Here is a 17,150-nt window from a genome sequence, read left to right as displayed (position 1 = left end):
CCTTGGTACCACCAATAAAAACCCCACAAATCCCAGATTCTTTCAAGTCTTTTGAGCACAAAGAGTACTCCTGAATCAAAGCCTAATTCTTTGAGGCACTTCACAGTCAGTGTGAGAGGGTTACTTTGTACTCCTAGCATGCTATTTAGCTCTTATTCCAGGAGTGAACAGCAGGCACATCAGTAAGAGCCTTACTAGATGCATTAAGCACAACACGGACAATGGAAGTAATTACTGTTGAGTTGTTTCATCTGCCCTTGTCCTGTTTGTACTGATCCAGCTCTTGGGTCAATGTCACAGCAGCATGAAAACACCTGTGTAGTGATGACAGCCACTTACTGAGATGAAGATAGTCTAAACTTCATTAAAGCAGAACTTCCATAAGAAGACAAAACACTTCACCTACCTTTTTAAATACAGTAACGGCTTTGATCCATAGGCTAGAAACAAGGCTGCTCCTGTGAGCCTTTGAAAGCAAGTCTACAGTACAAGCCTTGGTGCAGAAAAAATGTAAAGTCCAAACTATTCCTAATTTCCTTCAGTACCTTAGCAGATAGTGCATTTTATATAGCAGAAGCTATGCAATGGAGACGTCTGCTTTTTATGCACAGTGCAGAGTTCTCTTTAGCATCATTAGAGTATGTGATATATGGTTCCTTTGGATCCCTTACAAGGATTTACACAATTCAGGTTTTGAAGCCTGAGCAGTCTAAGTTAGGCAGGGAAGGAATCATTTCATAAGTGTGGAAGTTTTCCTATCTCTGTGGGAAAATCACTGGGGAGGAAGGGGAAATTAGAGAAAATTGGGGGGTAACAGAAGTTGTAGCACTAAGGAAACCTCTCCAGTGTGAAACACAGTTGGTGCCTCCATGCATGGAAGCTACTACACCACAGTTCCCCAGGCTGAATCACCCTGTGCTACAGTGGGCTGTGCAGTAAGGTCCCCACAATGGGACACAGACAAGCTGGTCGGACACAAGGGTCTTCCCTGGGATACTGACATGCTGATCAAATACAAAGGGTTTGAGGAAGCCTCCTTTTAACATGACACACTTCCACCTTCAGAAAACCACTCATGACCTGATCTCTGTCTTCATGTTCTCAAAGAGCAGCCAGGACATCCTTTGCTTGCAGGGTCATTAAATGGGGCTCTAAGTTTGGGAGCAGTGTCACTAAAATCTAAGTAGAACTGAGCTGGGCAGGTGCAAAAACCCATCTTAAACTATCAAGACACAGGTGAAAAGCTCAAACATGCTGAGATTGTGGCCTATTTATAGACAGTAACTGACACACTGGATAGTCTGTTTACCACATGCTGATGTTTTCTCAACAGTTTTTAAAGGCTGAATAGATTTTGAACAAATTCATGGTGCTCTGATGATTTTATGAGAGCAAAAATGAAAAGAAAACATTATAAGTGTCCAAAAAGCTTGCTCAGGGTTTGGCATCAGACCACAAGTATTGCACTATGGGTTTTCAGATAGCAACTTGCAACTGTTCTTGGAACCTTCAGTCATGCTGCTGTAGTTCACAAAATTGACTTTATTTAAATAACCAAGAAGAATGGATACATATTTTATTGAGCACTTTACAAGACAACAAGAGATTCACTGCAGCAAGTCATAGCTTTAAATACAAAAGGGGAATTAGTAAAAAGTTAGGTTCATATCCAACAGGAAAGATGAACGTGTTGCCTTCAGGAATTTCGAGGTTTAGAGACTGAGAACTCTACTTACATCAAACCCTTCTAACACAGCCACATCACAAACCCCTAGTATTGCACTATCACTCCTTGTTCAAAACACACAGTGCACAACATGCATCTGCATTACCCACATATACAGGATCATCAGCATCACAACACAGCCAGGCAGAAACGTCCTGGTAAAGGTCAGAGGGGTTGAAGCTTTGATGTGAGAAGTATGGCAGTAAAATTGAGCCCTTTGGACCACCAGTGTCCAACACAAGCCCTGTTTCTTGCTGGTAATGCAACAGACATCAAGACTGCAGCTCTGCTACTGTCCTATGCAGACGTAGCATAATACTATGGCTTTTAAGGCTCTCTTTTAAGTAAGGCTTGTCTTAGCTGAAAGCCATATAATAACTGAAGAGTTCTTGTAATACTCACTGAAACTATGGTATGACAGCACTTTGGGATCCATTTTAACAGTGGCTGCCAAATCCAAGTAGGTACACTACCTCTTTGAAGTCTACTGCAGCATATAAACACTCCTGTGCAGAGACAGTAGCACCAATTACTTCTTTTCCCCCTCATCCTCAGCCCTATGGAGGATGTTGACAGTTGAGAACACAACAGCGGGTGACACAGATGAACCAGAAAATGGAACTCCTACCTAGCTATAAAAGAGGTGCTACTGTGTCTAAAAAGACAGCTCTGAAGAGGTGGCAGGTGAAACATTACATGGACAATACAGAACCCACATCCCCACCTTTGTACCCAAAATTCAAGACAAAGCTCATTTTAATGTTCATTGAAGGTAGAGATCCTGGGCAGGGGGAAGACATTAAAACTGAATGCTGCTCTCCCAAAACTGTCCAACAGCAAACCAGGAGAGTTTTCCAGTGCTTCCCTTTCTATTGTCGGTTCCAATCCACTTCAGCATCTTAACTAAAATCAAGTCACAGGATATGTGGGGAGAACAACCTTTTGTCATATTTACATCTACCTCATTTTGGCTCTGCTGAGGCACTCGGGTGCCACTGTAATACAAATGACTGTCTTCTTGAGTGGGGTTTGGAGAACAGCACAACTAATATTGCAATTGATACTAAAACCACATGGAAATGCTACAAAACTTGTGCAAACCATCACAAAATGGAACCAACTTCAATGATCTTCAGTGTAAACTCCAAGGTGGATTTTTTTAGCCACTAAGGCCAAAATAATTGAGAAATAGAAATTAAATATTTAGCTGAAGTATCATTACATTTTGTGAAAATTAAAGTGTTAAGACATCATTAATTTATGAATCCATAAAGAATTCAAAATCACCAACATTTACAGTGCCCCCTTATACTAAGCCTGCTTGTAGTTTCTTTCCTATCAGAGCCAAGTAATTAGTCCCACGCATTACTTGAGCTAACCAAGACATCTGATTGAACTGAGCTATGTCTATGTCTCCTGTGAGGACAGAACCAGTATCAGAGGCCAGCCACCACCTGGTACCAGTTAACCATAGTCATTAAAAACCAAGAAAGAAACCCATTTTCCAGGGCAGAGAGCCCCAAGATGCTTCACTTACACACCAGAACTGAGATGGCTGCTCCCAGCAGAGCAACACTTCAGAAGACAAAGTGGCCATCTAATGTTGTTACCTACAGGGTTATGTTTCCCTCTTCCCTTACAATATAGTGCTAGCTCTTTCCTGCTGCCAGCTTTGATTGCATTCAATGCATGTCACTTGTTTCTCAAGATAGACATCTCTTGTTCTTGTTGCTCCTTGCGTGTTTCGTGGTTGGTTTCTTTCAATAAGCAGTGAAAGTCCACACCATGCTTTTTCAGGTATGTGATTGCTGATTATTACACAAGCAGTCTGTAAACCAGTTTGGCCTCTGCAGAACTGCGAGGCCATGGAGAAGGCTGCATCCAAAGAGCAGCACCTTGTGTTCAGCACAGCGGAGGTGGAGGAGAAGCCCCCCTGCAGCACGATGCTCCTGCCTGCTGCGGCGGGGGAAGCATCAGCATGAAGAGTCTAAGAGTCTTTGGCGAAGCTTTTTACCTTCTCTGGGACTGGAGTTTGCGCTTGCATCATGGTCTGTCAAAACTAGAGAGAAAGTGAACCTTTAGAAGAGGAAGGGCCATCAAACCATGCAACATATCCTCATTTACAAAGGAACTATCACCAGGACAGTGTCGCGAGCTGTCCTGTACTGCGCTGGAGCTGCAGAGCACTGGTTTGTTAACATGGATACTAATTAAACCACGCTGATGCTGTTCATGACAGAAGAAAAGACAATGAGCCACAAGCAAAGGTGTGCTGATAGGTGATGAAGTCTGCAGCTGTACCCAGGCAGGAAGAGAGGGTTGCACCAGCTGGAGCTGGTCATGAAATAGCAGCTTCTTTCTGCAATGCATTTTAGAATCGCTTCAAATACAAGTTTGTCCTGCTCTGAAGGAAAACAAGTTCCTGAAGTGTTTTTTGTGAGATGAAAACAGCCCCAAAAGTTCTGCTTTCAGGTAAAAGTGAGTCAGATTTTCTATGAGCTTTTTCAGCTCCTGGAGCAGAGATGTCTACTTCAAGCTCTTAAAAACCTCCTACCAAAACCCACCCATCTGCCATTTCAAAAAGGGTCATATTCAGAATGAAAACCACTTTCTGCCAGTTTCTCCAAATTGCTGTATTAAAGCCTGTTGCCAGAAGTGCTTCCTCTGGCTTGAAAACAATTCTGTTAGCTTGCCCTGAATTCCCCTGTTTTATAAATTGCCTTCTCCAAACGCCTACCAGAGCTGCTTGTACGGAGCTGCAAAGTACGGAGGAACAGTAGCCCTCTGGGAGCTGCTGCTGCTTCCTTTTATAAAGCACAAGGCATAGCTTTCTGAAGAGAAAGGCAGTCTTTGAAGCAGCTCCTTAACTTGCCTTCAGCACTCTGCTCACCTACTCAGGTCAGCTGCTGGATGTTCTAAAGTATCTTTTGGGTGGCACGGTTTAGTGTGAGGTGTCCCTGCCCATGGCAGGGCAGCTGGAACTGGATGATCTTAAGGTCCTTTCCGACCCTAACTGTTCTATGAGTCTATGGTTCTATGATCTTCAGTGAGTGACAGATGTTGTGAAGAGGCAGCCCACAGTGTCAAAGCTGCTTCATTCAGGGGATGTAGCACCGGTATCCTGCTGCCTCTGTGGGGACAGCCACAACAGCACCCATGCTCACATCAAATGGGAAGAAGGCTCTACCATCCCTTTACGCCTCTCCCTGGATATTTGGCTTCTCTTCTCTAATTCTGCACTTGAGGAGGGAACTGGAATCACATATAAGGTATGCCACATTTTTAGCAGGGTATCTAAGTCTACATCTCACATAGAGATTGCTCAGAGCCGATCACGTCTGGGAACTGGTGGGAATATTCAGAGAACACCAACCCAGACTGACTCAGACCATTGGGGCAAAATCCCGTTCACAGTCAATCTTTGTAAGAAGGAACAGGAGCATGTTCATTGGCCACAGTCCCACTTCCTTTCCTTTGCTGCTTTCTGTTCCTCCCTCAGCGGTGTTTCTGTGCATCAGCCTTCTTTTACAGCCAGCTGAGATTTCTGCCAAAGCCTGAATGAAAAGCAGAAGCAGCAGCTACTGCTCTTCTGAGCTGATCTCTGAAAAACAAATGTCCTGAAACTACCAGATTTACCACTGGAGCTCCTTCAAGTGCAACCTACTGTGACCAATGTAGAGGTTTTCTACTCTGCAGGTGATCTCAAGGAGTTCAAGTGCAGACAGCTGAAACCTTTTACTGCTAGAGGAGAGGTTGCAGCAAGGACCACCAACCTAACAGACACTTCAGCATCTAGCCTGTGCCACTGACCTGCAACACCCCAGTCTTCTGGCACATGCATGAAGTTGTAGCAGTTATAGTGCAGACAATACAGCAAGGTCTAAGCAGGTCCATTTTCTCACAATATATATTAAAATGGTTTTGGTAGGAATACCCATCTAGATGAAAACTGCTTTGTTTTGCATGACTGAATACTTGCTTTACTGGATTCCTTATCCAGCAGGTTTGTATGTGGTGGTTTTTGTGGCGTTTCTTTCCTTGGTTTTTCTTTTTGAAGGAACAGCAGGGCACCTTACCTTGTAGCTCTGTTGCATTTTTTCCCAGCTCTTCCGGAGCTGTTTCTTCAGGCTTCTCCAACACGGCTGTCCCTGGCTTCCCATCTATGGTATCTGTCTTAATAGTGCCGAGGTTTACCAAAAGTTGCATGACATCAAACTTCTCAGAAACTGCAATGTTCTCCAGCACTTTGAGGCATTTGAATGATTTAAGTTCGCTCACGTTCTCCTCGAGAAAGAGGAGGTAAAGGCTTAAGTCATCGAAAACACTTTGACTTCAGCTTCAGAACATCGAAAGTTGGCAGGATTTCATACACTTTGAGAATGCCTGAATTCCACCTCCATGGAACAAACATTGCATACACTACCAGTGGCATCACTAGAAGGTAGATTATCAGGTTAATATAGCTGAGTACCTTGAAGACACCAACAGTAATAAGCTTGCACTGAATCACTTCTGGAACAGATGTGTCATTCTTTAAGATGCCGGTTTTGATGGTGCAGAGGAACTCATCACTCAAAGAGGACAGACTAATGTAATAGCTCAGATAGAGGCACGCAACGATGATAATTACTAGTGTGAGTAAACGGCAGATAATGTATTTAACTATTAAGCATTTGAATTCTTCTTTGTTTTCAGGTACTGCCTCACAATCGGGTATTTAAAGTGGCTTTCGGATATTTCCCACAAACTGAAAGAAAGAGGAAGAAAAAAAAAAACCCAAATCACACAGATCAGATGCTGCAGCATTCACCTACCTCAAATTTCCAAGAAACCTGGTACTCTGAAACAGACACATGACTGGAATACCCCTTACTGGGGTACATTACGGGTACTTTTACTGAAGTCAATAGAAAAACAACAGAAGAGCAGATAAGTGACACTAACTACAGAAAAGTAGCATTCTAATACAGAAAAACAACACTCAAAGAAAGGGCAATTAAGAGACAAAAGAGCTCAAACACTGAAAAAAGGGAAAAAATACTGCTTTGAAGCAAAAAAAAAATAGATTTTTGCTCTTACCAATACAAAAGAGGTATCAAAGCAAAGCCATGAGACAAAGCAGAATTCCCAAGCACTTGTTTGATAATAGCATGACGGAAGGCTTATTAATTGTCACGACATAACTCCACATATTAAAGAGCAGGCCCAAGACCCCATTGCACTGGTTGTGCCTCTGCTTTGTACTGCTTTGCACATCCAAAGAGAAATGGGTACCCTGACCTAGGACGAAGCAGCAACTGAACCTGCTTAGAACTGCGCACCAGTCTGATCAGAGAGGGGGGGTTTGCTTTTGTTGGGTTTGGTGTTGGAGCTTTATACCATTTTGAAGCCCTGCAGACCTAGATCAGAAAGGACAGGAGATGATAATAAGAGGTTTTGCTCACAGCATGCAAGCAACTGTCAGGATCACTGAGAACTGAGGACTGCAGCCATCCCCATTTTCTTCTGCTGTGGTGGGTAAAACCGATTAACACTTACTACAGCTGAAGAAACCAGGACATGATCTGAAGAGCTCCTCAAATACTGTATTCTAAAACAGAAAGCTGCAAGTTCCAGCTCAAAGAAAACAGTGATTTCAGATGTCTTCTTTTTGTAACCAAGATTAAAAGGGTGTCAGGTCACTATTCAAACCTTCGCAATAAAATTTCTAAGCAAGAACAAGTTTCTCATCTGTTAAAAGCTTAAGGAAAAGAGCAAAGAAAGCCAAGCCCCAGCACCTTACCTCTGTGTTAAGTTCTCATTAACAGCTGGAACCAAGTCAGCGGGCTCCCTGGGGTCTCCGCTGTGGATGCTGTTAGCAGCTTTGATTGCCCTGTTATAGGCTTTGTCAAGTTCTTCCATAATGAATTTGAGGTCTGAAGAAAGGTGAGGTGCTGCTGTGAAGCGCCAGAACAAACATGGGAGATACAGCAGGATAGCGACGAGCAGAAGGATGTATGGGAAGAACTGAAGGGAGGAAAAGACATCAGATTAGGATCAATCTGGATGTAAAAGAAGTCTGCCAATCACCATCATTCCCTGTAAGTCTATTGAATTCCCTATAATTTTATTTAAATGTTTTTATTAAAACCCACATTTGTGGTTATTTGGGATATGCAGGGAAGCAAAATCTCTTTTCAGAGACCTCCGGTAACCTGCTGCTGCTTAGAGCTTTTGCTGAAAACTGAAAAAGGCAGAATAAAGTTACCATGGTCCTGATAACATTTTCATTGTATGTTCAGAACTGCACTGATGGAGCCTGAAATTGAGAGGCAGCATTAACCGAAGGAGCAACAAATAGCAAAGGCAGCTGTCAGAGAGGCTGACAGGAAGAAGAGGACAGTGTCACACAAACTCTGCCCCCCAGGCACGTCACCACCGTTCATAGCAATTAAAATGCTCCAGACACCAGCAGCATCTCTCCTGCTCTCCATTAGTTGCCAGCAGGTTAATGAACAGGCCATTTATAGTGCTGCATCTGCCTGCAAACACAGATTTTATAAGGAAGAAATCCTTTACTGTTCAGTGGTGAGGCACTGGAATGGGTTTGCCCAGGGAAGCTGTGAATGCTCCATCCCTGGCAGTGTTCAAGGCCAGGTTGGATGAAGCCTTGAGTGATAGTATTTAGTGTGAGGTGTCCCTGCCCATGGCAGGGGGGTTGGAACTGGATGATCTTAAGGTCCTTTCCAACCTTAACTATTCTATGATTCTATGTTTGTTCAGAGCGCATGACAGACAGTGACTTTAATGGATGCAAATGCTGTTGCAATATTTAAGGGTGTTTAAATATTTCTAGGTAACTCTGAAGTGTAAACAAACACACAACATCAGAATGGTCTGCTTGCTAATGCAGTACTGGGAAGTCAGCCCTTACACAGTCCCCGTCACTTAGGGAAGGGCTTGAAGCAGGTATAAAAGACAACTTGGAAGTCTTTCCATCTTTCTTCTAGTCATCAACAAGTAGGAGCTTTTCACCATGAGATTTAATCTCTAATTCCCTCCAGCTGCTGGTTAGATGGTGTTTTATTTCTATCTGCTGTGGTGTTATATTTGAGGAGTACATTCATACATAACATTACCCTTTCAGAGACATGATGTAAGGTTTAGTTAGACAAGCAGCTACTTAAACTATACTGCAAACTTGGCTAATCTCTAATTTACTCTAATTCAACTCTCGGTAAGCAGATTTACCTCAAATCCAGCATCAGTTCCTAAGGAGTTTTAAATCAGTTATGGTGAACAAAACTTAAGACAGATTTAAGGCATCTTAAGTGTTACAGCCATGCATGCATGCACATTGGAAAAGCCAGTGGAGAATTCTAGAGGAAACTGGGACTGAAGTGGAGCAGCCCCACTTACATATGTAAGTATTTAACAAGATGAGAATTTGGACCTCATATTAATAGGTAACTTGAAAGTTCTGTATTCGTAAAATAATTTGATGATATTGAACATCATATATATAGATTATACATATAATATTGATGTTATTGAATATTTTATATTATTGATGTCATCAAGGAAAGCTATTTTTAATATCATCTACCATTAAAGCAAAATCCTATGTTACTGTTAATACTAGGAATGCATAAGGACGTATCAGCACCTAAATAAAACCTGACTTCTTAAAGGTACTGCATCAGCGACTGTATTTATACTATGAGCCATCATTCCGGATATGCACGCTCTCTCCATAGGAGTCAGATAGGAAATTCGTGACACACAGTAAGACAAAGCCATGAAAAGCTCAAAATAGCCACAGAAAACGGAGGATGCTGTATTTAAAGGTCAGCTTTCCCTGCAAACCCCTATAAATTTGTACTTTAACTGTTTCTGCTCAGTAGCAACATAACTGAACTTGGAACAAAACTGCTACTTCAGTCTCTAGGTAAGCCCTTGAGAAAGAACACTTCAACAAAGGCTCACCTCTAAAACTGGAACAGACCAACCCTGCAGGGATGGGGTAACGCACTAACAAGGTTGTTTCAATCAGAGTTGACTGTAATTATACCGTACGTCCCACTAGAGGTAGCTATTCCAGCAAGGACCAAGCATGAATCCTGTACTGCTGTATCATAGGCTGTGGTCTATCCCCTCTCACCTCACATGCCAGAGGGACTCAGGGGATTCCTTCTGACATCTGGAATTGCAGGGGACTGCTGCTCTGCCCAGCATTCCCACTGAACCCATTACTAATCACCTGCACCACTAAACCATGCTCGCAAACAGATTATCTGTGGTCACCACTGGGAATTTCTTCCCTCCAGAGCTCTGCCCTCACTAATGCCCCTCTTCCCTCTTTGCACACAGCAGATAAGCTCAGATCATCTGCTTTTTTCCCAGGTCTATCCTTCCCAAATGAGATGTGAAGCTCTGGCATGTTGAATTTGTTTTTGTAGGCATCTTGTCAACTCAAACCCAACAAACAGCTCAAGATTCTGCCCCTCATATGGAAGGGCATATGGTGGATAATCATAGAATAGTTAGGGTTGGAAAGGACCTTAAGATCATTCCAGTTCCAACCCCCCTGCCATGGGCAGGGACATCTCACACTAAACCATGTCACCCAAGGCTTCATCCAACCTGGCCACTAGGTCTCACAGGTCTAAGCCCTTGGTCTAACCCAAAGCTTTATGGTTTCATGTCCAAGCTCTTTCAGTCCTCTAAATTCTGTATTATGTATAAGTAGAAATAGAAATAATCCATCTACAAACACAAACTTATTTAAGCTTCTCTAAGCTGCTGGAACACCTCTTCCATACCCTTAACAAATACCAGCTTGTATAAGATTGCTGCAAAGCCTGTTTGTCTTTACTTATGCCTGTGTCCCACACCTTTTAGCACCAGGTGCCAGCTGGGGAAAGAATAAATAAAGAAACATCTGATTTAGTAAGGAGTGACCAAAGCTTCTTATGTTGCTTTATAACGCTTGGATTTAATGCTCCCTCTATTGGAATTTTACGGGCATCAAGGGATTTATGAATTCCCTTTCTGACCCCCAAAACTGGAAAAGCAACCAGCAGTATCTGATTAATCCTTATGATCTCTTTACCCTGAGGCCTTCAATATGTGCAGCAAGAGACTAGACAGTTGCCACACTGAAGTCACAGCCCTAAACCTCCATTGTCCCAGTCCCTACCTCTTCCTTTATACCTAGAAAAAAGCCCTGTGGGCACATACTGCACTTGTGTAGTCACTGGCATCAGCCCCATTGCTCTGGCCTAGACCACCTCCAATGCCCCCCAGTGTCTGCCTCATTACAGACTGTTGTGTGTAATGCCTTCTTCCCTTGCCCTTCCTCCTCTCACCAACTCCTTCACCACTGCCTCTTCTCATAGTAGCATCACACCACTAGGACAAAGGCAGATTTGCCACATGTTTACTGGGCTCTCATCATTCTCACAGCTGTAGCTTATGGCAGCATGAGAAAACACTATGCAGCTCTTTTCTGAATGGTCTCAAAACCAGAGCAGCAGCGTGACTATCAGACCAGCTCATTTTGTCTGGAAACAAAAGCCCGTGTTTGTTAGCCCTTCCACAGCACTTGCTGTATGACTACATCCTTATCGGATTCTGGCTGGTTTAAAAATGAAAGATATGCCTGTTTCTATTTGTTAACAGCAGGCTTAGATCACTAGCAAATTGCTTTGAGCCATTAAAATTTAAGGCCTTGGACCAGTGGCAGAGGTGAAAATGCAGAGTCCTAGGCTTCAGACCAACAGATCTGGATTATCCAACTCATCTGACTACGCATAATGACTTCCACTTTTAGGAAGAGGACTCTCTGATATTCATACACAGATGAGCATGTGCCATATGTCTGTTATGGTTTATGCATTTACATCCAAGGCACCAAATATACAAGGAGGGAAATGCTACTTCAGCTTTTGGATAGTTTGTAGTATTTAAGTTAAATGGGAAGTGTCACCAACCTCAAGAACTGTATGGTCAAACACACGCCATAGAAAGATGTTTGCCCAGAACTAAAACTCAGTTTTTCCTTTACTATCCAGTTATCAAGTTCCTTTTCAACGGCAAGCTCACAATGTTGGATGTAAGACAGTATGAGACTGTGCAAACTGAGGAAAGATCTCTGAATGAGATTAGAACAAGCACGTTAGATTACATACAATATCCTATGGCTCAAAATCCTCCTTTTGGAACTTCATTAGTGAAAGCGCATTGAGGGCTACAACACTGTGCTCCAACCTGGCCTGAGTCTTCCTTTCCTCCCAGCTGCAAGGAGAAAGGGGACAGACAAAAGCCCATTGAATTTGGCACTCGAACACAGAGCAGCAGAGTTTCAGCTAGGCTAATCCAAGTTCCTGGAAGGCAGTAGGCATGGGCACTGCGTGATTAATATTCAGCATGAGGCAGACAAAACAAGTAGCACATGCACCAGGGACTCAAAATAGAGTCCCCTGTATGTTTCCTGCTAAGAACTGCTTGAGCTCCTTAAAGCTAAAGATGATGGGAACAGGTTCACCTGATCTGGCTTGTCCCTTTGTGTGATGGCACACTGCATGGGACAGCAAGCTCCCGAGGAAGCAGAGCAATAGGAAGCCAAGAAATCAACTGCCCCTCATTCTACACTGCTGCAGTTCATTTCACTTGACACACCTTTGAGCTCTGCATGCATTACAGGCTATACCCCTGGCTCCTCCTGAAAGCCAAGAGTATCTCATACCTCAGCGAGATACATCTGATAACACCAGAACCCCCCTGAATCCTGTGTTAAACCAGTTTACTGGTGAGGCACTGAAATTCAAGCCTTATCTGAGCAGAAATCTATGCAGAGAAGGATTCCTCCCTCCAGGCTAAAGATTTTGTGCTCAGAGTCACTGCTTTTCAACCAGAAATGGGAACAGGAGCTGCAGAATTAGTGCCTCTCTATCTCATAGCTGTACTCTGAGAGGAACACATCCCACAGGGCAATCAAAGACAAAAAAGAGGACTAGATCTGATGCTGGCTGTTGGGTAGCCTGTGCCACAACACTCCACCAAGCCCTGCAATAGAGAAAGCATGATCTTTCTGGACAGTGAGGGCTTAGGAAATAGGATCTCTGGTAGTGTTATGATGCAGAGCCCTGATCCCCCATCTCAGCACAGCACATTGTTTCCAGTCATGTTTTTCTGAGCTTGCAAAAGCAGCTATAAAAGTTATCATCAAAGCAAATAATTTATGCACATCAAACGCTTACACTTTATGGATGTGTGCTGGTGTCCTCACATCACTGACCACAAACAGGTTGAGCAAATCTAAATCAACAAATACGATGAATGAAGAAGAAAAATAACCTGCAGTCTGAACCCTAGGAATCTCTTATCTATTTAACACACTGAACTCTTCTAAAGTCATGACCATTTATCCAAGCACCTGCATCAGCTCCTCTCATGAAGATAATCTACACAAACTCAATGTCTATTTTCCCAAACAACTCTGTCTTCCCAGAATTATCTATATTCAGATATTCAGAAAGACACAAACCATCTTCACTACATTTCAGCACCCACTCACAGCCTTTCACAGATAAAGGCACATACAATGGTAACATTACAAATATTACAAGTGAATTTCTAATATTCCCATGACATGATTTTTTTCACCTTTTATTGGGAAGCCAGAGAAATAAGCTCTAAAGACCTCAGTCCATTTAATTTGTTAGAAATCAGCTAACTGTTCAACCAGAACATATGCATGTGTATACAAGAAGGGTTTGAGTAATCTGTTTGCATAAGCACGTAAGACAGTAGAATCATGAAGCTATCTTTTACGGGTGCATTAGCATCACACTTTCTTGAAGGTGAAAGGAAAACTAAGAATAAACCACAAAACAGTCTATATGTAACATCCCCAGCTTCAACTGTGCTAAGATACAGTAAATACACAGCAAATTAAGAGGGCATGTAAAAAACTTATTTACAAGCTCAAATATGCTTTTAGCACCCAAAGGACAGATATCTACTAAGAGCGGTGTGAGGCAAAAGGCATTTTCAAGGACCTAATCTACAGGAAGCTTGCCAGGGTCTGGATAAGGTGGCTGATAGATGAGAAACACTTTAGTGGCATTTAGAAAATAACAGTTTTTTAACCTTCAGTCCTTATTTTCCCTGGGCAAATACTACGAAAGTGTCTGCAAGCATTCTGATTTCTACCATACCTAATAGTGGTGAAACAGCAACTTGAAGTCCAACAGCACAAAGCTGTTAAGCTGCACAGGTCTGAATGACAGCCTTGAGAAAATGCCCTGGCATGCAGTACTCACAAAGAAGGAAGCACTGAACTGTTTCCACTCGCTTCAGATGGAAATATTCCTCATTAAAATACAAGATCCTGGTGAGGTGCCTGCTCCTTCACTTTCACATTCCTACTTGCCACCAGAAAGAGCCTAAGCAAAGACACCAGCCCCCAAACAGGCTAATGTCAGCAATGACATGTTTTCAGAAGCAAAGTAATTAAGCTCCCTCTGGATATGACCTCATTCCTGTTTGAGTCAATGGGAGATGCTTCATTGGTGTTCAGGGCAGAAACATGAGCTATAAATGACTCATCATTCTGGTTGAGATACAATCAGAATCTCAAGTGGATCTCAAACCACACATGACCATTTTTACCCCACCTGTTACTTATTCTCTGTTTTGATGCAGCTTAAAAGCTGTATTTCTCAAATTTCAATTAGTAGGACTAACGTGACTGAAGTAGCTCTAATGCTACACTCTAAGAAACAGTTTACAAATGCATCTGCATTCAGGTTTTCCTGATCTGCCAGCCCCTAATCCCTCCAGGATGGGCTAAGTGAAACATGAGGAATCCTCAGCAAACTAAGTTGTTTAAATCACAAACAGTGAGTAACAAGAACCAGATAACAATTACAATTATAGCCACACCATCTACATAATGGAGAACCTCATGAGCAAGGCAGGGGTTGGTGCATTTACAGACAAGCAATTCAAAGAACAACCCACATGCTAAATCTTCCTTCTGTTACAAACAGTGGCTATTGTCAACAAGGTAAGTTTCACTTCATGCATACAAAGACTTCAGACCCACTCTTTGTATGCAATGCTTTGAACAGGTCCTGCAGCACTTGCCCTGCACTTTTACAAAGGTCTGAGCCAGACAAGTGACCTCTCCTGGCTGGGCCATGTGCAAAGACCTCTTCTTTCTTCTTTGTGTCAGTCAGATGGACCATTTACCTGCGTTTCACACTGGTATGAATCCCCCTTCTTCTGAAGAACCATCTGCTCCCTTTACCTTTCTTACCTTTATCTTCCTCCTTGATACTCTAGAAAATAGAGGACTTAAAATCCCTAGAAATCTCTTGATCAGAGGCAGCTCCACCCTAGCAACCCAGATTTCAGGGCTAGAGGCCATCACTCAATGCCCAGCTACCCCTCAGCTTGCTTGGTTGCTGTCGTGTTTGGTAGCTATCAAGAGCCAGCAGATGATGCTCACTGCTCTTCTGCTTGTGTTTGTATAAACTTCTCTGTGCGCTATGTATGGATTAAAAAGGTGGCACAGTGCAGTCTCCTCCTCTATTAGACCGCAAGGACTGGGATGGCCATCTCATGATGGACAAAAGCTTGTTTCACTTCATCTGATGATTGGGCTAAGTTTTACCAAAGCAAGCTGCCAGGTGGAGCACTCATCTTTAGAGACAACAAGCAAATGATGTGCACAGAAGGAGCGAACACCACATGGCTCTTCCAGCCACATCACTGCTGTCTGCCCCTCTTCACCACCCATTTTCAGAAATCACTATCTCTGTTCTGACACTTCAGATACACACAAGAAACTTCTTGAGGGAATTAAGCCTTAATGGAAAACCCCAGAAGAAATGATTATATATCAGCTTCTTCACTGATGAAGAGGAGGAAACCTTGGCATTAAACTAAGAATATAGACAAGGACACGCCATAGTCTTCTTTCCACTTACTTACATGTAGACAGCCTGCTTCTATTAGGAAACAGTCTTGTTTGTTTCAGCAATTGTGTACTTGGCAATTGAGTACCCAACTCCTTTTGCTTCCTGCTAAGGATGATCCAGTGTGAAGTTATTCCAGGATCACTGGAAATCTCAGCCCTCCTGTTCTCCAAGGAGAGAGGCCCTGGGCACCCTCCAGGAATGCGCTAGAGTCAGGTAAGCCAGAGAGTTGTATGCTCCTCCTCTCCGCTCCAAAACAAGCTTCCAAACTGATAAATTCAAGTGCTGTGAGTGATCTCCCAGAGCAGAAGGGACAGCAGGTAAAGGTGCCCAAGCTTCAGGGATTGCCCGAAACTGAAGCATACATTTTACTGCAAAGCTGTACTCTGAAACAGGAACGAAATGGGAAGGTTTCAAGTTTTCTGTAATGCAGCCTGGTTTGATAACCCTTCAAAGCAACCAGAAGCCTAGAACAAAAGCAGGGCAAGTTGCTGCAAGTTGGCTTCTTCACCAAAGAGCACAGGGTCCTACTTTCTCTCTCTATTATACAGTAGTACTGTCCTAGGACACAAACCTATGACAGCAATTCTGACAGCACAGAGAGTGTGCCAGAAGGAAATCCATCCATTTCAATCAGAAATTGGGGTCTACAACCTCATTCCCCCCAGACTGTAATATAATGCTTCTGTAAGTGTTTTTTTATGGAGCCTTCCAGCATGCCGATGCAGTGAGATGGTAAATGAGTCAGAGTATTGGAAAGAACCTGAGATGCTTTGCACTGCTGCCCAGAAAACAGAAAAAGAAGCTTTAGGTGCTGTCTTAATTAAAACTGGGCCTAATTATCCCCCTGTCCCTGCATGTGCATCCCTGCCCTTGCACTACAGAGCCAAGCCTCCTCTCACCCAAGCTTAGGAAGGTTCCCTTTCCCACCAACATCACTGTGCTCCCACAAATGTGCTCTGCTGAAACCTGCATCCTTTATTGTGCATCTCTTACAGTGCAAGGCTGGGGAGACAACGTCAGTCCTGCCTTCCTGCAGGGGTTACCAGCCCCATGGCAGCCTCCCAGCAGTACAGCAGGCTGCTGCTGGCCCTGCAGGCGAGCAACAGCCAAACACCTTCAGATACCACAGTGGGAACCAAACATCAGCGTCAGTAGCTGTAACACTGCTCCTGCATGGAAGTTGATGAACAGTCAGTATAAGGATATTAATGAATACTGGCCACCAAACACCATCTGCAGCTCCCAGTGCCCCGCTCAGAAGGGTAAGTGGCTAAGCATGGATTTAGGAGGTTAAGATGAGGCACCCAGCCTTTGACTCAGCCATTCAGACATGGTTCTTGCAGCCAGTCTGCAGGGTATTTACAAGAAAACATCACACACCATTAAGGTGTCATGGAGGAACTGTGAGAAGAAGGGCTCTGCATCAATTCCTGAGATTTGCTAGTCAGCAAATTAAC

At 43.2% G+C, this 17,150-nt stretch overlaps 1 protein-coding gene across 1 annotated transcript in view; it reads right to left on the bottom strand.

Moving 5' to 3' along the window:
* Positions 1 to 1,543: 1,543 nt before the first annotated feature.
* PANX1 (pannexin 1) overlaps positions 1,544 to 17,150 on the bottom strand; it is a 29,012-nt gene continuing 13,405 nt past the window's right edge. The window contains 5 exon segments of the mRNA XM_013129229.3: positions 1,544 to 3,785; positions 5,803 to 6,049; positions 6,051 to 6,397; positions 6,400 to 6,473; positions 7,509 to 7,732. Of these exon segments, the coding sequence (XP_012984683.2) occupies positions 3,700 to 3,785; positions 5,803 to 6,049; positions 6,051 to 6,397; positions 6,400 to 6,473; positions 7,509 to 7,732 (978 nt within the window). The 3' untranslated portion in view covers positions 1,544 to 3,699.

Source organism: Melopsittacus undulatus, chromosome 2 (assembly GCF_012275295.1).
Source record: "Melopsittacus undulatus isolate bMelUnd1 chromosome 2, bMelUnd1.mat.Z, whole genome shotgun sequence".
NCBI lineage: Eukaryota > Metazoa > Chordata > Aves > Psittaciformes > Psittaculidae > Melopsittacus > Melopsittacus undulatus.
This window is presented reverse-complemented; position numbering and strand designations above follow the sequence as displayed.